Source organism: Pan paniscus, chromosome 6 (assembly GCF_029289425.2).
Source record: "Pan paniscus chromosome 6, NHGRI_mPanPan1-v2.0_pri, whole genome shotgun sequence".
NCBI classification, from domain to species: Eukaryota; Metazoa; Chordata; class Mammalia; order Primates; family Hominidae; genus Pan; species Pan paniscus.
The window spans coordinates 192,066,577-192,088,223 of record NC_073255.2 but is presented as its reverse complement, the minus strand read 5'-3'; the positions used below and the strand labels follow the sequence as shown (position 1 = coordinate 192,088,223).

Genomic DNA, 21,647 nt, shown 5'->3' with positions numbered 1-21,647 from the left:
CCAAAGAGTGCTCCCAAAAACAGTGAGGGAGAGTTCTGGTGAGAGCTAACTGGGAAGAGAGTGGTAAAAGCAGCTGGAAATATGGCCAGAATGTAGATGAGCTGCTGTGCTGGAGAGAAATGGGGACACAGACAGGTGAGGAGGGCCCCTGCTTGGGTCAGAACAAATCTCAAACACGAACCATGGACAGTATCCATTCAAAGGAGCCTGAATGTGATGGGCTCAATTTATAAAGCGATTTATGCCCCAGGGCATTACGGAAGGTGTGCTCAGAAAGAGACAATCAAAGCCATGACAACCATCCCAGGGTAACTGGGCATGCCCAAGGCTGTGGTCACTGCGGAGCAACATCAGAAGCTTCGGCGGAGGGGTGAACACTTCATTAAAATAACCCAGCCAGTCAACAAAGGAGTGAAGAAGCAAATAACAGTAATAAGCCCAGGGGTGGGAGAACAGGGAGACCAGCACCCAGAGTTGCTACAACGTATTATCTAAAATGTCCAGACTTCAACAAAAAATTACAAGATATGGAAGAAACAAGAAGATATATAACCTATAATCCAACAACAACAAAAAGCAGGCAACATAAACTGCATGTGAGAGGATCAGGCGTCAGATTTCATAGAAAAAGATCTGTAAGTAGCCATTATAAATATGTTCAAAGAATTAAATGAAACCATGATCAAAAAACCAAAAGAAAATATGATGACAGTGTCAGGTCAAATAAAGAATATGAATAAATAGGCCAGGTGCAGTGGCTCACACCTGTAATCCCAGCACTTTGGGAGGCCAAGGCAGGTGGATCACTTGAGGTCAGGAGTCCGAGACCAGCCTGGCCAACATGGCGAAACTCCGTCTCTACTAAAAATACAAAAATTAGCCAGATGTGATGGCACACACCTGTAATCCCGGCTACTCGGGAGGCTGAGGCAAGAGAATTGCTTGAACCCAGGAGGCAGAGGTTGCAGGGAGCCGAGACCACACCACTGCACTCCAGCCTGGGCCACAGAGCAAGACTCTGTCTGGGAAAAAAAAGAAAAAAAGAAAAGAAAAAAAAAAACCACTTCAGGAGGCCAAGGCAGGGGGATCATGAGACCATGCTGGCCAACATGGTGAAACCTGTCTCTACTAAAAATACAAAAATTAGGTGGTTGTGGTAATGCATGCCTGTAATCCCAGCTACTTGGGAGGCTGAGGCAGGAGAATGGCTTGAACCGGGGAGGCAGAGATTGCAGTGAGCACACATTGCACCACTGCATTCCAGCCTGGCAAGAGTGAGACTCTGTCTCAAAAAAAAAAAAAAAAATGTACACACACACACACAAATTATTTTTAAAAACCAAATAGAAATTCTGAAATTGAAAAATAACTAAAATGAGTTCATTAGAGGGGCTCAGTAGTAGATGTGAACTAGCAGAATTAGTAAACTTGAAAACAGATAACAGAGATGACATAATCCAAAGAACAGAAATCAGAAAATGAAAACTGAACACAGCCTCAAAGAAATGTGGGGCCATCAGGAGGCACAATATACGTGTAATGGGAGCAGCAGAAGGAGAGGACACACAGGAGTAGGAAAAAATACTCAAAGAAATAATGGCTGACAACTTCCAAAAGGTACTGGAAAATATTTATCTATACATCCAAAAGGCTCAACAAACTCAAATGATAATAAACTCAAGGATTTACAAACACACACAACGTAGTCAAAATGTTTCGAAGCCGAAGACACAGAAAAAACCTTGAAAGCACCAAGACAAAAATGACTCATCACCTACGATGGAAGTGCAATAGTTGATTCTCATCAAAACAGAAGTAGCCAGAGGCAGTAAGATGACCTATTCAAAGTGCTCAAAGAAAGAGTCCCAAATCCACCAACATGATCTTTCATAAAGACATTCACAGATGAAAAGAACAGGAAGAAATCTGTTGCTGGCAGAACTGCTTATAACTGGTTGAATTGTATCCCCAAAAAATATATGCTGAGGTCTTACCCCTCCTTCTGCCACCTGTGAATGTGATTTTGTTTAGAAACAAGGCCGAGCATAGTGACTCATGCCTGTAATCCCAACACTTTGGGAGGCCAAGGTAGTCGCTTGAGGCCAGGAGTTCAAGACCAGCCTGGGCAATATATCCAGATCCTACCTCTACAAAAAACTTTAAAACTTAGCTGGGTGTGGTGGTGCACACCTGTAGTCTCAGCCATTCAGGAGGTTGCAGTGGGAGGACTGCTTGAGCCCAGGAGGCAGAGGGTGTAGTCAGCTATGACTGACTCACTGTAGTCTAGCCTGGGCAAAAGAGCAAGCCCCTGTCTCTAAAACTGAAAAAGCTATTTACAGATGTAATCAAGTTCGGATGAGATCACACTGGATATTAAAGAGGGCACTAAATTCAATGACGACTGATGTCTACATAAGGAGAGGGAGATTTGGGGACAAACAGACACGTACAGAGGAGAAAGGTCATGTGAAGCCAAAGACTTGAGTTATGCTGCCATAAGCCAAGGAATGCAGGAAGCCAACAAAAGCTGGAAGAGGCAAAGGATTCTCCCCTAGAGGCTTCACGGGGAGTGTGGCCCTGCTGGTACATTAATATGGACTTCCGGTCTCCTGACCTGTGAATAAATTTCTGTTGTTTTAATATATCCAGTGTGTGGTGTACTTGGATGTACAGATTCCTATCTTTTAGCTATATATTTGTATATGAATTTGGCAATTTTCAGCCATTATTTCCTCAAATTTTTTTTCTGTCAATTTCTTGCTCTTGTGGGTCTCCTATGTGTATATAAGTACACTTGGTGGTGCCCTGTAGGTCCTTTAGACTCTGTTCATTTTTATGCATTGTTTTGTCGTTCTGCTCTTCCAACGGGATCATCTCAATTGACCTTCAAGTTTGCTGATTCTTCTGCTTGCTCAAATCTGCTACTGATCCCCTCTAAAGAGTTTACTTTAGCTACTGTACTTTTGAGTTCCAGAAGTTGTTTCCTTCTAATAATTTCTTTATTAATATTCTCTACTTCTTCATATATCATTCTCCAGATTTCCTTTAGCTTTTTGGTTCACAGTTTCCTAAAGCACGTTAAGCATATTTAAGAAGGTTAAAGCATCTGTCTAGTAAATCCAATGTCTGGGTATCCTTGTGGTTTCTATTTCTTTTTCTACTATGAATGGGCCATACTTTCAGGCTTCTTTCTATACAATGTAGTATTTTATTTACTATTTACTATTTAAAACTGGATATTCTGTACATTGCAATGTAGTAACTCTAGAAACCAGATTCTCCTTCCCCAGAGTTGCTGCTGTTACACAATGAAGGTTGCTGTCCATTTGTTTAATGGCTTTTTAAAACTACTATTTATTATATTCCTTAAGTGTGGTCACTGAAGTCTGTCTTCTGTTATCTCCCTAATCAACCAGTGACCTGGTAGATTTCCTTAAATGCCTGCATCCAATAAAAAGGAAAAATGAACAAAGCTGAGGAGAAACTGCTTCAGCAGAGGGGGATGAAAATAACAGAGAGAGCCTCTGTACCAGCCCATCAGTGATGAAAACCAATGTTAGGTTCTCAAGTTCCAAAACGGTTGCTTCCAACTGTTCTTGCCAGGTCAATAGTTGTTCCACTGGAAGGACTGGCATCTGGCATTTCCCACTTGACTACCTTCTGTCACATCACAGACTGGCAGAGAGGATTAAAAACAAACAAGCAGCCGGGCGCGGTGGCTCACGCCTATAATCCCAGCACTTTGGGAGGCCGAGGCGGGTGGATCATGAGGTCAGGAGTTTGAGACCAACCTGACCAAGATGGTGAAACCCCGTCTCTACTAAAAATACAAAAATTAGCCAGGCTTGGTGACGAGCGCCTGTTATCCCAGCTACTCAGGAGACTGAGGCAGGAGAATCACTTGAACCCCGCGGAGGCTGCAGTGGGCCAGAGGTTGCAGTGGGCCAAGATCACGCCACTGCACTCCAGCCTGGGCGACAGAGAGACACTCCGTCTCAAAAAAAAAAAAAAAAAAAAAAAAAAAATCCAACTATATGCTGCCTATTAGAGACTCACTTTAGACCCAAAGACACTAATAAATTGAAAGTGAAAGGATGGAAAAAGATATTTCATGCAAATAGTAACCAAAAGGCAGCTGGCAAAGTTACACTAATATCAGATAAAATATTTTTAAATCCAAAATTGTTTCAAAAAGAAAGAATACTGTATACCGATCAAAGGGTCAATTCATCAAGATATAACAATTATAAACATATATGTACTGAAACAGAACACCAAAATTGATGTAGCAAATGTTGACAAAAATGAAGGGAGAAAGAGACTGATCTACATTAATACTTGGAGAATTCAACACCCCACTCTCAACAAATATGAAATCCAGGTAAAAGATTAATAAGGATATAGAGGACTCAAATACTATAAATCAACTAGACCTAACAGATAATACAGGGTGCTTGGACCAACAAGTGCAAAATATAAGTTATTTTTAAATGTACAGGATGCACTGTCCCTGATACACGTTAGGCCAAAAAATAGTTCTTAATGAATTTTAAAACATCAAAAGTCATGCTTCATGAAAAGAAGGAGCATTCCCTATCTATGAAAACAGAAGCAAAGTCCCAATATTTTATAAGCTAAAAATTTAGCTTGTGGCTTTTTTCTCATTAAGACACAGCGAAGAAATTAGTACTTAATCACAATCATCCATGGCAGACATTGCTAATTAATTAGAGCATCCACTGGGTGCAGTGGCTGGAGCCTGCTGCCCTAGCTACTTGGGAGCCTGAGAAGCGAGGATTGCTTGAGGTCAGAAATTTGAAGCTGTAGTGTGCCATGCTCATGCCTGTGCATGGCCACTGCACTCTAGCCTGGACAAAACAGTGAGACCAAAATAAGAAAAAATGAAAAAAAGAGCATCTAATTCTGCTGAAACCAGAACATCTTTTTGCCAGGCTAGCTAACAACAAGTATTATAACCTTGTTAACAAGTATATAATCCTTGGCCTCCTCACTGATTTTTGATTCAGTGGGTTCTTTTTGCTTTTTAAAGTTCCCACTAATTCTGATGGACAGCTAGGGTTAGGAATCCCTGTGTTCATCTCACACTGTGCATCAGCGCAGGCACTCCGGAAGGAAATTTAACTGCCATCGTGCTACGTAGCACTTTCTGGAAATTTCAGAGTTAAATCTACAAAAGCCAAAATTAGAGGCCAGGATCATCAAAAATAATTAAAGTATTTTCCCAAAGGAGAGACACCATAAAATAGCTAAGGAAAGTGGCTGTTGAAATCATTCCAAAATCAGAGAATGCAAGATAAGCAAAAAATATGAATACAAATGAAGAGTCATGAAACCTGTATCCTTCACTCGACAACTATTTCTTGACCACATAATATATGCCAGGCACTGTTCTAGACAACTGACATACAAGACAAAAAAAAAAAACCTTCACCCTGTGTAGATTACAGTCTAGTAAGAAAAGACAAACAGTAATCCCAATAAACTAATATATGGCATGTAACTTAAGGCCTTTATTGGAAAAGACTAGAGCAGGAGGGTAAAGAAGACGGGAAATGAGGTAAGGGTCAGCTGGTACAAACTGGGCTGACTATAATTTTAAAAAGAATAGTCAAACTTAAGAAACAAATCAGTATTACATGTTAATGCAACATATTTTAATGACAAAAAGTCTATAAAACAAATATTTTTTAGTTTTTCAAAACTCTTTAATGTCTGACTTTGTAGAAAACAGCTGAATTCTTCTATCTGCTTCTGCGTTCAATCTCTTGTGAGATATATATATATATATATATTTTTTTTTTTTCCTGAGACGGAGTCTCACTCGATATGTTTTTTGACTGAAACACATGAAAGAAATCTGACTCCAAATAAATACGTAGTTGTAAAAAGAAGTACTTTGTCTTTTCAAACAATTTTAGATATTCTTCGATACTACACTAATAGTCAAGAAGTGGCCATTTCTTAAAGATTGGCTGCAATGCAGAATCTGAAGCCACAGCAATTAATATTTCATACCCTGTTATGTTAAAGTCCAAGCGTGTCTTGCACTGTTATTGGATCTTTAACCATGATTTTGTGCCACCATGCAGTGGTCATTTTGAAAATATTGGTTCCCTGATTTATGTAGTACTCCAAATGCTAACACATTTCATTATCCAATATACAAAATCACACTGGTTAACAACATCACCAATCTCACCAGGAAAGTCCTCAAGTGCTGGGAAGTTTTCAAGCTCACAATATCAAATATAAGTATTTCAAAATTCTCATTTTTGTCTGAAAGCTTACATATTATCATTGGCAACAAATAATGTCCACTGTTTTACTTGAAGTGACAGGCTCACTTCATTTTCAAGAATGTATCTGCCAAGCACTAAAATCTGAATAACCACAGTCTGTCAATTGTCCTTTCAAGTAAAAATGATGTTCTACAGAAGAAATAAGAAAAGCTAGCTCAGCTTACAATTAAATTGAACAAGTACCTTTTTTTTTATTTTTATTTTTTAAGAGACGGGGTCTTGCAATGTTACCCAGACTGGACTGAACTCTTGGGTTCAAGTGAGCTTCCTGCCTCAGCCTCCAAGTAGCTGAGAACACAGGTGCACACTACCATGCCAGCTGGACAGGTACTTTTCCTGAAGACAACTGTTACACTTCAGTATGAAACAGAAGTCCTTTATGCATACGCTCCCTACTTGTCACAAAGATTTTTTAAATGCACTTTAGGATCAAGATTTAATAAAATAAATAATTGCCACTGCCTTAATTCACGTTAAAACACCAGAGAATGTACCCACCATTACTTTTGCAACATTGATGCAAATGTCAGCACAGTTAAAAAAAAAAAAAAAAGGCAAACAGCCTTAATACCGTTATGAAAATAGTCTGACTTCACAGACACTCTGACATAGTCTCGGGGACTCCATAGATTTTGATAAATACTGTTCATCATTTAGTGAACAAAGGTAATATGTACAAGGATGTTCATCAAGAAGTGTTTTATTAATAGGAAAAAGTAGAAATAAACCAAATGCCCAACAAAAAAAAAGCCAGAGCAGAGAGGTCAAATAAAAGTACAGTCATGTAGTTACATATTAGGCAGCAATAAGAATTTTAAAGTCAAACTGTTTCCTGACATGAAAAAATATCCCCAATAATATAATGGGGGGGAAATTCTCCAATATCATACAATATGGTATGGCCACTGTGTATGTAAAACATATGTGTACACGTGTGCCCAGGATATAAGCCAAACTGCTATAATGGTAGTTATCTGTTCACACAGAATTAATTATGGATTTATGGTCTTCTTTATTCTTCCTTAAACTTTTAAAAAACTCATTTATTAGAGTAATAGCTTGATTATCTATACCAAACTAATACATGATCATTATGAAATATTATTGCAATACCTAAAAGCACAAAGATATTACAATCATCCCAAATTTCTCTGATAAAAACAATTGTAAAACTAGGAGAAGAACATCACCACCAATGTTTATCTGTGCACACATGTGAACATATAATGTGAGGACAAATAAAATTATTAAAAGAGGACAATATATAAAATTTTTAATGAAGTATTAAATTTCATATTATGTAAATTTATCAGCAAAAAAGCAAATGAACTTAAATTAATGAATGACTTAAATTTGAGTAAAGATTCCAAAAAATATATACAATGTGATGAGGGCTGGGGAAAATCAAGTTTGGTTTGACACACTAGGTAATAACTGAGATGAAGGCTGAGAATGACTACATTTTTGTCAAGTAGATGGGCATTCCAGGGAAATAACAGCACAGAGGCTGAGTTCCACAAGCCTAGAGCACAGCAAGGAGTTCAGGTAAGTTGAAAGCACACTCATAGAGAGAAGTAGTCAGAAAGAAAAGGTGGTAAAGATTTGGGGCATTACTAGAAAAGCAACATAAGAAATCTATACTTCATATGCAACACAGCCTCAGTTTAGGAAGGGTAATCTAGTAGCAAGAAGCAAGAACTAATTAATCGATAAAACATAAACAATGGTAAAACAAAGTAACTACAAACCAACCATTAAGAAAAAAAAATGTGGTTAGCATCACAGTGAAGAAACAGAAGGGAGAATAAGACAAATGCATGAACCAGAAACTGTCAATTTAGAAATTCCAAGGCATGTTGACTAACTGAATAGAACAAGGAAGGAGAAGTCAATTAAAACATCAGTATTTTGAATCTGGATTAGTTGTGGATTGATGGATATACGTGCTGGTTTATTTGAGGGTGGGGTAGAAGTTAATAAGTTTGGTTTTTAAAATGCTGCATGGGTATTATTACACTTCACTCAGCCATCTTTTGCAATATTTTTTAAAACTTTGACTTGCTGACTGTACCAAATTGCACAATCATACTGCAATACCAACAACTCCATTCAATCCTAATACTAATCATCTGGAGTTCGGGCAGGCCCCACAGGTTAAGGGCTCAGTTTCACAAGGCTGCCCCACTTCAGATGCCAACTGCAATGAGGTGCCCAGGCTACTCACACTTCTCCCTGGCTGAAGTCTACAAATTCTGGGGTTATCACACCTCCCCCCATTGCTATTACTATAACAATTCACAGGACTCAGGAAAACACCGTACTTACTGTTACAGTTTATTATAAAGGACACAAATGAAGAGCCAGATGAAGAGGTACACAGGGCCAGTCTGAAGGGTCAGGGTGCACCACCCTCCCAGCACGAGGAGGTGCTCACCAACTCAGAAGCTCCCTAAACCTGATGATTAAATCACTGACTAATGGTGATTACCACCAAACTCCAGCCCCTCTCCCCTCGAGGGAGGCTGGGGGTTGAGCCTGAACATTCTAACCCTCTTAACATGGGGTTAGTTTTTCTGACAAGCCCCCACCCCAAAGCTATCTAGGGCCCCCACCCCCGCTATAAGCCATCTCATTAGTGTAGAAAAGATAGTAAATTCAAAGGGTTTCCAAAGTTCTGCCGAGGGAACCAGGGCAGAAAAAAATATTCATTTTTTATCATACCACAGCATCCCCCAAAAGGGCATGTCCACCAGAACCTCAGAATGTGGCCTTATTTAGAAATAGAATCTATGCAGATGTAATTAGTTAAAATGAAGTCATTCTGGATTAAGACTGGCCCCTAAATCCAAGGACTGGCGTGGCAATTCCACTTCTGGGTATACACTCAAAAGAACTGAAAGCAGGCACTTGAAGACATATTAATATACTCAAGCTCCTATTAGTATTATTTACAATAACCAAAAGGTGGAAGCAACTCAAGTGTCTATTGAAGGATATATGGTTTAAAAAAAATAGTACAGATATATAATGGAATATTATTTAGCCTTAAAAAGGAAGTTCTGACACATGCTACGACACTGATGAATCTTGAGGACATCATGCTAAGTGAAATAATGACTCAAAATCTTACAGGGCAAGCTAACACAAGAACCCTGTACAGCCTGTTTATATTCTTAATATATTCTGAGTCATTTCCCTCTGTTTTCCTTTAGAATACAAATACTTTTTAAAGTTCCAGTTCATAGCAGTCATATTAAACAACCAAGAAGAAAAAATGTGTCCACATTAGTCCAGAACTTTAAAGGAAGAACAGCACATCCATGAAAGCCAAGGGGTAAAATATTAACTGAGCAAAACGAAAGAGGTCAATGCCCTCCTTACCTGGAAAATCTCCTTCTAAGGCCTAAACATTGTACAAGACATTCTATTTTAATAGGGGGATCAATTTTCCTTCAAGACTGAAGATATCTACTAGATTTCTACAATTCTCTATCACGCAGCAATCAGACATCTACAGTTAACACAAACTTTTACTTACCATTCTATTTCTTCTTCTTTTCCAGAATCCTCGACTTGGATAAGATACCACATAGACTATTAGCTTGTGATGGGGTTCTAGCAATTATCTAATCTAAGGGTCAGCAAACCAAAGCCCATGGGCCAAGTAGAGCCTGCCACCTGTTTCTGCCCAAATTTAGCTACCACCCGTGTATGTAAATAAGCTTTTAACGGAACACAGCTATTCCAATTCAGGCATATATTGTCTATGGCTGCTTTCAAGGTAAACGGCGGAGTTCAGCACTTCCAACAAAACTCATCTGCCCTGCAAAGCCTAAAATATTTACTATCTGACCCTTTACAGAAAAAGTTTGCTGACCTTTGTATTCCAAAGGTTCTCAACCTTCTTTTTCCTCAATATCACACTCATGTATAATATGTTCCTAGTCCAAATCACTAATAGTCAAAATTCCTTATTTTATAGATGAGGAAATCCAGATCCTTTATTTAAATATTAACTAGAAATCAGGTGATGTCCAATAACTTTCGAAGTGAACATATGAGCCTTACAGCATAACTACTAAGTTCTGAATAGCCAAGCCAAATTTTCAGAAAGAGTTCCTACACCATGTTGCTTTAGAAATAGTTTGTAGTCACTGTTTTAAAAATCTCCTATGTTACACGGGCCCCAGGACAGGTTCTCCCTAAAATGAAGTTTTTATTTTGTTTATGAAGTGTAGTCCTCATTGGTCATCTGTTTGTCTTTCAACAAACTTTCATCATTCAGGGTTTAAAAATCAATCATAACAGAATTCCTGCTTGATATGAGATAGGACCCCTCCTATTATGGAAGTTATAAAGGCTTGCTCTATAAACTTGGGTAGCCAAGAAGAGGCAAGTGAGCTGAGCTCAGCCTACTGGATGTTCCCATCATGACTTAAAATCTACAGGAACTGACACTCATTTCTTTTCCCAGGAACCTAGACCCTTTTTTTTTTTTTTTTGGTGAGACAAAGAGTTTCCCTGTTGCCCAGGCTGGAGTGCAGTGGCGCGATCTCGGCTCACTACAACCTCCACCTCCTGGCCTAGCCATGAAGCCTTCTAAATGGCTGAGTTTAAGGGATGAAATGTCAAACAAAGAGGAGAAAATGTTGTTAAAAACTTCTAGAATGAAAAAAGGTCACATAAAAAATGATTAGGAATCAGACTTCTCAAGAGCAGATCTGGATGCCAGAAAACACAGCAATACTGCCAAAAATCTTACAAAAATAAACTCAGATCTAAAATTCTGGACCCAACCAAACCACCAATCAAGTTGTGAAAATTAAAAATTCCTTCAGACTCAGGAGTCTCAGTCTCAAAAAATTTACCTTCAACACACACACTCAAGAAGCTGTCGGCCAGGCGCAGTGGCTCACGCCTGTAATCCTGGCACTTTGGGAGGCCGAGGCGGGCAGATCACCTGAGGTCAGGAGTTCCAGACCCGCCTCGCCAACGTGGCAAAACCCCGTCTCTACTAAAAATACAAAAATCAGCTGGGTGTGGTAGCATGTGCCTGTAATCCCAGCTACTTGAGAGGCTGAGGCTGAAGAATCGCTTGAACCCAAGAGGTGGAGGTGGCAGTGAGCCGAGGTCACACCACTACAACACTCCAGCCTGGGCGATAGAGCACTCGAGTCCGTCTCAAAACAAAAAAAACAACAACAACAACAAAAAGAAGCTGTGGCATTGCTTAACTCTATATCAATGTGGAAATCTGAACATAAAGAATAATTTTTCTAGGAAAATTTAAATGATCGTAATTGACTTTTCATCTTATAAAACTAAATAAATCAATAATAATACAGGAAATTGAAAAGATAACTTTTTTAAAGGGAACCAGACCCAAATGGCTCTGGAGAAAAGAGTTCTTCCACAGTCAATAACAGATTTTTACACCAACCCAGAAAATTTCACAACTCATTCTAAAAACCAACATATCATAAATAAAAGGATAGCACAAATGTACACACAAATACCAAGGAAGAAAATAGTAAGTCAGTCTCCCTTATGATCAGAGATAAATCCTAAAATGAAATCCAACAATATATTAAAAAGAACAAAATGTGGAGATCAAGATTTTGAACCCCAGAATGCATGCTTAGTTCAGCACTGGAAATCTATCAATACATTACATTAAGAGATTAAAGAACAGGGGAAGAACACATAATCACAACAGATGCAGAGAAAGCATTTCACAGCTCAGAGGCAGCACTGGGGATGGCAGTCAGTGCTCCTGGTGCAGTGATGCTAAAGGGGTCAATAAGAACCTGTCCTCAAAAAATTGTGATTGTGCATTGTGACCTGTCTGGTGGTTCTCTGAGGAATCAGCTCAGAGACCACCCCTTCAGAACTCTCTCAGAGCTAGAGCAGCATCCCAGGCAGTGCTTGTCAAAAGCATTTAAAGACATCCACTAACCAGGGTCACCTGGGGCAAGGGATGATGGTCAGGGTTAGCAACATACAAACTGAAAAGCCTGGGAAAGAAGAGGCTGAGGAGGAAAATATATGAAGGAATGAGAGTGTTGGGGGCTCCCATGTATAATGGGAAATCTGGAAGACCATGCATATGCTGAAGGCTGGGCACATGCTCAGAAAACAACTTGAAAGAACCCTAGATTTATACCTCTGGCTGATCTTTGAGCTACGCATATGCAGAAGGTGAGGCTAAGGTTGGGGTTATAGGTGGCCTGGATGAGCAATGAAGTAACGTAAGCACAGGAGTTTTTGTTTGTTTTTTGGTTTTGGTTTTGTTTTATTTGCAGCTCCAGCCATTTGAGGACATCTCCATCAGATCACTGGCTGGGCAATGATACAACACAATGGAGACATCAGTGACCACAGGAGACAAGGAATAGAGTCTCTTCATTTGGCAAGTCATTAAAAAACCAGACAACTGAAGCCCACAACAAGAAATATAGCAAACCCAGAAAAGGGGGGGACATTCTGACTTCCAAAATTTCCACATCACAATATTTAAAATGTCCAATTTTCAGTCCCAAAACTGAGGGACCGAAAAAATCAAGTTAACATGATTTAATCAGTTACACAGGTAAATCATGTGGAATTGACTAACATAAATTAGGAAACAATTATATTTTTTCAGATTCATACAGAAAATATGTCATTCTTTAATTCATTCACCAAATATCTAACACATGCTATGTGCCAGGAACATTTGGAATGCATGGTAAAACAGCATTTTTTGTCCTCATGAGGCTTACAGGCTTATGTGGGAGGCAGATTTAAAAAACAAGTAAGTAACTAAAGAAAATTACAAATTGAGATAAACGTTCTGAAGAGGAAACAGGAAAATATTGAAATTATCCCGTCTAAGGAGCAGAGGAAAAATAAGCAGAGCCTTAAAAAACAGAGGGACATCATTAAAAGTACCAATCTATGCATTATGGGAGTCCCAGAAGGAGAAAACAAAGTAGCAGGAAAAAGAACTGGAGAAAAAAATAAAAAGCTTCCAAATTTGGTGAAAGACATGAACCTACATATTCAAGAAGCTCACCACTCCAAGCAGGATAAATCTGGAGACCCACACAGAAACACATTATGATCACACTATCAAAAGCCAAAGACAAAGAGAATCTTGAATACACCAAGAGAGAAGTGACATGTCTTGTACAAAGGATCCTCCATAAGATTAACAGTCAATTTCTCATCAGAAACGATGGAAGCCAGAAGGTGATAGAATGAAATATTTCAAACTGCCATTCAAAAATTATATCCCCAGGTATGACCTAAGGGACTTTGTCATTAGTACACCTGCCCTACAAGAAATGCTAAAAGTACTCATGGCTGAAATGAGGAAGGCTATTCTTTCCCCACTCCTCAAACTCTCTTGATTGAAGCTAAGAAATTAAGCATGAAAGATTTTCTTGAAGGAAAAAAAAAAAGAATTAAATGGCTATACACACATAATTATCAGTATGAAAACATCTCATTTATCAGCACTATTAGTGATTAAAATGCTCCAAAAATTTCCTACCAGGTAAATTTTACCTGTTGAAGTACTAAAACTTGTTTCACTTTCACAATTTCGAATGAAAACCTTCTGCACCTTGCTTCATACTTTCCTGCCTTACTACATACTGACACACTGGAAGGAACACTGAACTAGAAGTCAAAAAACCTAAATTCGAGTCTACTTCCCTTTCTTAACAGCTAGGTGGCTGAACTTTTCTGGGCTAGTTTACTATCAAATGTAAATTAAAGCAACTGGTTTAGTATCTAAAGTCTTAACTCATCCCAGCAGTGTATCTTGCTCTAAAATTTTACCAGCCTAGGATTTGTTTGAAATATACAAAAGTGGAGGTGGGGGGATGAAAACAGATTGCCAAAATGTTGATGCTAGGTGATGGGTATGTGGGTTCATTATTCTACTACTGGATGTGTTTGAAATTTTCCATTAAAACTTTTTATTTCTAAGAATTGACTAGAAAACAAAAAATTTACAAGCACCCATTTTTTCACCTCACCTATAAAATCAGATTAGCTCAGGCCCAAGAATGCTGTTGTAAATCTTAAGTGAGATAATGCACTCACTAGGTTGGAGGCTTTTTATGATTTGTGTACTGATTTTTTATTTTATATTTTACAAGGAAGCACTGGAACTAGAAGATCTTGAAACTCATTAAACTATTTGTTCCTTCCCCAAAATGCCATGTTTTTGCCTTTATGTTTTTGTTTTCAGTCTCCAATAAATAACAGTTGTCATTCTCTCTGCTATTAGTAAGGATAGCAATTCCATTTCTCTATCCTTACTACTTGGCTGCAATACCAAATGACTCCTTTGAAATGTATCATGCCAAGGCATGGTGGCTCACGTAATCCTTGCACTCTGAGAGGCTGAGGCGGGCAGATCACTTGAGCCCGAGTTCCTGCCTGGGCACCTTGGCAAAACCCTGTCTCTACAAAAAATACAAAAATTAGCCAGGCGTGCTGGTGCACACCTGCAGTCCCAGATACTCAGGAGGCTGAAGTGGGAGAATCAACTGAGCCCAGGAGGCCAAGGCTGCAATTAGCCATGATCATACGACTGCACTCCAGTCTGGGCAACACAGCAAGACCCTGTCTCAAAAAAAAAAGTAAAAAATAAGCAAACACTCCTATAGACACTTTGTGGTACCCATTTTGGCTATCCAGATTGTGGATAGCCAAGATCTATTTTATTCCATAAATATTAACCACTTACTATACAAGAGACCAGTGATTTTCAAACTGACAATCTCAAACATTTTGTAGGTTGTGAAATTAATCTAGGTCACAACCAGCATTTTACTGTAATGAAATAGAAAACATTATAGAGTGCATGGCATAGTATGGACCAGTATTGTTCATGAAATTTTTTTTAACTTTTATGTATGTACTAAATCACAATGTCAATCACATTTCTGTGGCTGCCATTTTAAAAAGTTTGAAAGCCACTGTGCTAGACAATATGCTAAACTGAGCTGCCAAATAAGCTATCGATAGCTTATTATAAGCTATCGATAGCTCAATAAGGTATTACCAATGTAAATATTTCTCCAAGCTAACATGATTTAATCAGTTACACAGGTAAATCACGTGGAAATGACTAACATAACTTAGGATACAATTATATTATTTCCTATTCGTAAAGAAAACATTTCATCCTTTAATTCATTCAAATGTTTGTTGAACACATGCTATGTGCCAGGAACACGTGGAATGCATGGTAAAACAGGTAGCATTTTTGTCCTCATGAGGTTTACAGGCTACTGTGGGAGGCAGATTTAAAAAACAAGTAAAAACTGAAGAAAATTACAAATTAAGATAAACGTTCTGAAGAAAACAAACAAAGGTGCTAGAGAATGAAGACAAGAGAGGCACAAGAGCAAGGGACAGACGTTTCTCAGATACAATGAATTCTCAAGGAAAGCCTCCCTTAAAAGCGTGAGATCCACTGGATCAGGAGTTAGCCCTGGCAAGAGCGGGTACAGGAGCAGTCCATGCGATGAACTTCCAGGATAAAGGAAGCAATCACACAACATGCTGGTGGGGTAGGCAGGGACCAAGTCATACAGAACTCACAAATCTTGGCAAGGAGTTTGGTATGAAGAGCAAAGGAAACTTTGGCACTTGTGACAAAATGGAAGGAAAAACTCCAAAGCATCATGAATAAAGCCTACTTATTCTTCTAAAATAGCAATTCTCAAAACTTCTGACCTCAAAATTATTGAAGACCCAAAAATGCCTGTTTATCTGGATTACATTCAGTGATATTACTATTTTAGAAATTTAAAATGAGAAACGTAAAAGAATACACAAGCATATATTCCATTAGCCATCAGCATAACGTCTTCACATGTTATTCAGCCTCTAGAAAACTCCACTGTACACTACTGAAAGAAAAGAGAAAAAATACAAATAACACCTTAGTCTTTCTAATGAAAAGTGTGTTCACCCAAGAGTTCTCAGGTTACACTGGGAATGCTATAAAACAAGTAATTCTGACCCCCAGAAAGATAGGTGAACTATACATTTTAAAATTTTAATTAGTCTCAGATGTAACAAGCAAACATCATGTATTTAAACTGAAAGAAAAGTGGCATATAACAAACCAAATTGCCAGAAGCGACATTCCTACACTTAGTCTTTTTTGTTTTTCCATTTTCTCAGGCAAACGTTTTGACAGTTGGGCCAAAATTCCTAAACAGGATGATAACAACGTAACCATCTGCTAGCATTTACTAAAAAATACTTCTCAAGTATACACTAGACTGGCTTTTCAACGTTTCAATGGTAAGAACTAATCCCAAATGCTTTTGTTATCCATATTTTACCATCTTTTCAAAGTTTTCAAAATAATCACTTAAAAAGTCACTTTCAAGTATCTCTCCACATGTTTTTAAAACCCCCAGTGATATGTAATTTTACCTGAAAGTAATTTACCTACAATTTTTTAGAGATAGGTGTTTCATCAATATTGTTTATGCTTGCAAACAAGAAAAACTATCCAAAGGAACTGACTCAATATCTAAACCTTTTGTGTCACGTTTTCACTTTTGGAAGACGCAAATAAAACAGGTTATTAGACAACAAATAAGTTAATTTAAAACAGGGATTTATTGAGACTTTCTCAAGAAATCTCACTTTCCAAACTGGCCTACTGTCGCACATTCCTTCACACAGGTGAATCTTTTCGTTATGTTTTTGTACTGGGCTTGAAATCGATCTAAATCTGTCAGAATGGCCCCACAATCTTAACCACCCACCCTACAGCGACCTGCCCCGCTCTCCCTAAGTGACACTGTCTCGGGGGGTGGGGGGGGGGGCGCTCTCCTAGCCATAGGACACCAGGCCGGCTTCGGCACTTAATGCCCGCCAACGCCAGAGATGGGCCTGACACTTAGGCAGCCTTGCAAAGTAGAGGACACACAGAAGTTCACAGGTAAGTACGATCTGCACAGCGGAGAGGAGGAGCGAGAAAGGGAGAATGACAATAGCGAGGGAAGGCGAGGGAGAAAACTGAATAGGCCGAACACAAAGAGAGTCGGAGCCGGGGAGAGCCTCGTCCTCTCCTAAGCGGGGAGGCCCCCCGGCCTACACCCCAGCCCACCGCGGCGCGGCGCGGCCCTGGCCCCCAGAGTCCGGCTGCCTCACGTACCTCCGGCGCCTGCTCCTCCGCTCGCTCCCAGGGCGGCCGCCATGGCACTCGCGGGGCCCGGCCTTCAGCCTCCCCCACCAAGCCAGCTGGTGGGCCGACGTGCCTGGTCCGGGCCCGGGTACGGGTGACGGAGGACAGGGAAGGGAGGGGGCTGCAGGAGGCAGAGGCGAAGACGGGCGCTTCGCGGTCCACAGCTGCCCCTTCGCCTCCGCAGGAAGAAAACAACAAACTACCGCAACATGGCCGCGGGCCCGCGCCCGCCGCGGTGCACCCTGGGATGATGGAGGCCGGGAGGCGGGCGGGCGCCGGGGCCTGCCCCCGCCGAGGCCGCAGCAGCCCTGAGGCCGCCGCCGTGTTTCGGGCGGTGGGCGTGCAACGCAAACACGCGGCAGTCACCTCCGCCCGGCTCCTGAAACCCAAATGTTTGAAGCAGGGCGGGGATGACTACTGGCCGTAGGTCGATTCCGGGTTCAGTCGTAAGGCGCTTTGCAGCAGTCGGCAAAGCGAAGCTTTACGGCAGCCCGTCTCCCGTTAGGAGCCGGGGAGGCAAGGCCCAGCGTACGGTCCGGGGGAACCTTAACTATCGTTTCTGTGCCTGGACAGTAGGTTGGAGAGTGGGGTCTGAATGAGCTACAGTAGTGAACGCCGACGGCTTGTGTTGAGGGCAGGAAAGCGTGCGCACAACTCAGCAGGTGCTTCCGCGAGGTGAGATGAGTGCCGCCCGCGCCGGGCTAACGTGCACGCGCACTCGTGCGGCGCCCGCGAGCCCCCACTTCCTACAACCCGAGACCCTCCGGACCCGCGACCCCGGACCCCCGTCCCCTTCTCCGCGCCCGGCTGGGCAGCGGGCAGCGCCGGACCCTGATGGGCTCTCGACCCTTACTGCCCCTGCGCCTTGCGGCCCTGAGAACAAGACGTGAGCAGGACGGATAGCGCCCGGCACTCATGTCTGAGTTTGCATTTTGAGCAGTGAGGAAGGTTAAGAAACGAAATCCTCATACTTGACATAAAGGAAAGGGTGCTGGGTGGTCAGACAGCTGTGGACGAAAGGGCTCAGGGGTTTTGGGGTGTGGGGCCCGGGAAGGCGCATCTGAGTGGTCGCAGTCGGGGAAGGGGGTTGACTAAGTACACACCGGCTGTAAACATTGATTCCATATCGGTCAATGTGGGGCTTAGGTGAGGCGTTCTGACCCAGCAATGAAACTGGAAAGGTAGGCAGGGGCCAGGATTCCGGACTTTGGGACGTTTTTCTGAGTCTATGGGGTCTATTGAAAGATTTTAGAAACAATTTACATGGTAAGATTTGTATTTTAGAAAGGTGACTGATACAACAACGTAGAGGACCCTGCAATGTGGAGAGGCATGAAACTGGAGGTCCAATGCCGTGAGTTAACAACCAAGACGTCCATACAGGAGATGCATTGGTGGATGGGTGAAGAGATGATAAAACGGTACGTATAATAAAATGCTGGCCGGGCGCGGTGGCTCACGCCTGTAATCCCACCACTTTGGGAGGCTGAGGTGGGTGGATCACGAGGTCAGGAGTTTGAGACCAGCCTGACCAACATGGTGAAACCCCGTCTCTACTAAAAATACAAAAATGGGTTGGGCGTGGTGGCACGCGCCTGTAATCCCAGCTACTCAGGAGGCTGAGGCAGGAGAATTGCTTGAATCGAGGAGGCGGAGGTTGCAGTGAGCCGAGATTGCGCCACGGCAATCCAGCCTGGGTGACAGAGCGAGATTCTGTCTCAAAAAAAAAACAAAAAAATTATTCAACTGTGAGAACTCACTCCCCAAAAAAAATGTTTTGCAAGCAACCCATTGAAAAATGGTCTCTATTAAAAAGCACGTTAATACATCCATATTTAAATGGCTTGAACTCTTTATCACCTTTCATTATTTTTTGAACTGTGGAGGATGGCATGCCTAACTCAGAAAATATTTTTCAGGATAATTCAGTGGTGATCTTCAGAAGAATTCCACAAAAAACCAAATTAACAGATGAAACAATCTCATAAGCCACTTGAAACTGAATTTCTCTAGAACAAGAGTCTATAAAATTTTTTGATCAAACACCCACTGGAAAAATTTTTGAGCGTGGACACCCAGTATTTGAAGTTCTTGGTAAATTACTGTGAGTAAAGATTTAACCAACCCCTTGTCCTTATCTATGAACAAATTTCACTTTGCGTTAACTTTAACTTGTCATAGAAACCTTATGAAGGCAGAATGTTCATTGTGGTATAAAACAACATTGGTTGTAGGCCAGGCGCGGTGGCTCACGCCTGTAATCCCAACACTTTGGGAGGCCAAGACAGGTGGATCACCTGAGGTCAGGAGTTCAAGACCAGCCTGGCCCACATGGCAAAACCCCATCTCTACTAAAAATACAAAAATTAGCTGGGCGTGGTGGCACATGCATGTAATCCCAGCTACTTGGGAGGCTGAGGCACAAGAATCACTTGAACTCAGGAGGTGGAGGTTGCAGTGAGCCGAGATCACACCACTACACTCCAGCCTAGGTGACAAGAGTGAAACTCCATCTCCAAATAAATAAATAAATAAATAAATAAATAAAACATTGCTCATGGTAAAAATGACCTCTGACTTGTACACTGCCTCTGGCTTGAAAGTACTGAATAATCTTAAAACACCTAGTGGGAAGCCATACCTTTAGCCTCTGTTACTGTCTTAACTGAGTGTGGGAATCAAAAAGACAAACTCAGGGAACTGGTTTCCCGCCCGTCAAGGACTTCCAAGCCAAGCCCCCACCCATATTGGTTTGCTCCTGAATTGCATTTGGGCCAAAGAGTAGAGCTCTTCCATGCCTGTACCGCAGTGAAGTGTGTTTCTTCTCCTCAGCCCTCCAAAGTGGAGCTGCTGCCAGGCGTGGCATTATATGAGTGTCAGGGGTTAAACCTAAGACTACCTAGTGAGCGCTGCAGTTTCATACATATCCTACTGAAAATCTTAAAAGCAAGGTTTGCTTTTTTGTAAATAAAGCAAATATAGAAGTCTTTCTCGTCTCAGTAATGATGAACTGGAAATTCTGTTCCCCTCCTCCAACAAAACAGATTCTGTGGAAAACATTTTTTGTTGTATTGCTAGGTTTTAGGAATAATGTTTCCAAAGGATCAAGAAGGAAGCAAAACGCTGGGCACAGTGGCTCACACCTGTAATCCCAATGCATTGGGAGGCTAAGCAGGTGGTTATCACTTGAGCCAAGGATTTCAAGAGCAGCATGGGCAACATGGCAAAACCCCATTTCTACAAAAAATAAAAATAGCCAAGCATGGTGGTGCATACCTTTAAGTGCTTTGCATAACTACTCTGGAGGCTGAGGTGGAAGGATCATCTGAGTCCAGGAGTTCGAGGTTATAATGAGCTGTAATTGCACCACTGCACTCCAGTCTGGGTGACCAAACAGAACCCCATCTCTTAAGCAAAACAAACAAACAAACAAACAAACAGAAACAGATCCAAAGCCTGAGCAGTTAGTAGTGTACAGGAAGTTCAGGGTTTCACTGGGGAAGTCATCCCTGTTTGCACTGCTAATAGGAAGCAAATTCTTGGACAGCTTTTGAGGAGGGAATCTAAACCCCAGGCTCCCAAATTAGGCCAGAGATCCTGGAAGGGCTTTCTCAAATTATCCACTTATATTCTTCACAGTTTAAGGTCAACCAACTATGGACTTAAAATCAAAGATCACAAAATGCACGAGGGAAGAAACCACTGTAAGTGAAAAATACAAACTAGATTGACCTCCTAGGGACTTTAGTTATTAAAATCACTGTAAAGGACAATATTTGAAAGGTTTAAGGAAATAAAAGATGAAAGAAATCAAGAAGAGACTGTCTAGAGTAGCCAGAGAGTTCTTCCTTTTTGTTGTATCTGAACAATGTCCTAAAGCCATTAGGCAGCACTAGTGGTATAGCAGGGCTGGGAGAGGTGGGGAGGGATGTGCTGGCCAGGCTAGAGGATCGGAGCCCAAGCATGTGTTCCAGCCCACGCCCTGTGAGAGGACTGCCCAGCAAGGCATGTGAGAGCACCACAGGTTGCAAAGTATGTCCTGTGGATTGGCAAAGTGAGGAGGGCATCTACCCATGGGGGCAGTTCAACATGGGGAGTCACACATGACCGGGTTACTAGGA

The 21,647-nt window shown here is 41.2% G+C and overlaps 2 protein-coding genes across 13 annotated transcripts in view; one reads left to right on the top strand and one right to left on the bottom strand.

Moving 5' to 3' along the window:
* The window catches only part of RBM33 (RNA binding motif protein 33), a 137,001-nt gene extending 119,238 nt beyond the window's left edge, over positions 1–17,763 (bottom strand). For 4 of the 8 annotated variants that reach the window (XM_008969421.4, XM_008969422.5, XM_008969424.5 and 1 more), the window contains exon 1: positions 17,497–17,737. In XM_008969421.4, the coding sequence (XP_008967669.1) occupies positions 17,497–17,539 (43 nt within the window). In that variant the 5' untranslated portion in view covers positions 17,540–17,737. Of the gene's footprint in view, positions 1–17,496 lie in introns of all 8 variants that reach the window. The other 4 variants (XM_003816348.6, XM_008969426.5, XM_055115555.2 and 1 more) reach the window with 3 other exon arrangements.
* CNPY1 (canopy FGF signaling regulator 1) overlaps positions 5,818–21,647 on the top strand; it is a 153,809-nt gene continuing 137,979 nt past the window's right edge. For 2 of the 5 annotated variants that reach the window (XR_004672719.3, XM_055115556.1), the window contains exons 1-2: positions 18,062–18,201; positions 18,811–18,947. The gene's annotated coding sequence lies outside the window, so the exon portion shown is untranslated. Of the gene's footprint in view, positions 17,281–18,014; positions 18,475–18,810; positions 18,948–19,445; positions 20,780–21,647 lie in introns of those variants that run through there. The other 3 variants (XR_010112817.1, XR_010112816.1, XR_611392.6) reach the window with 3 other exon arrangements.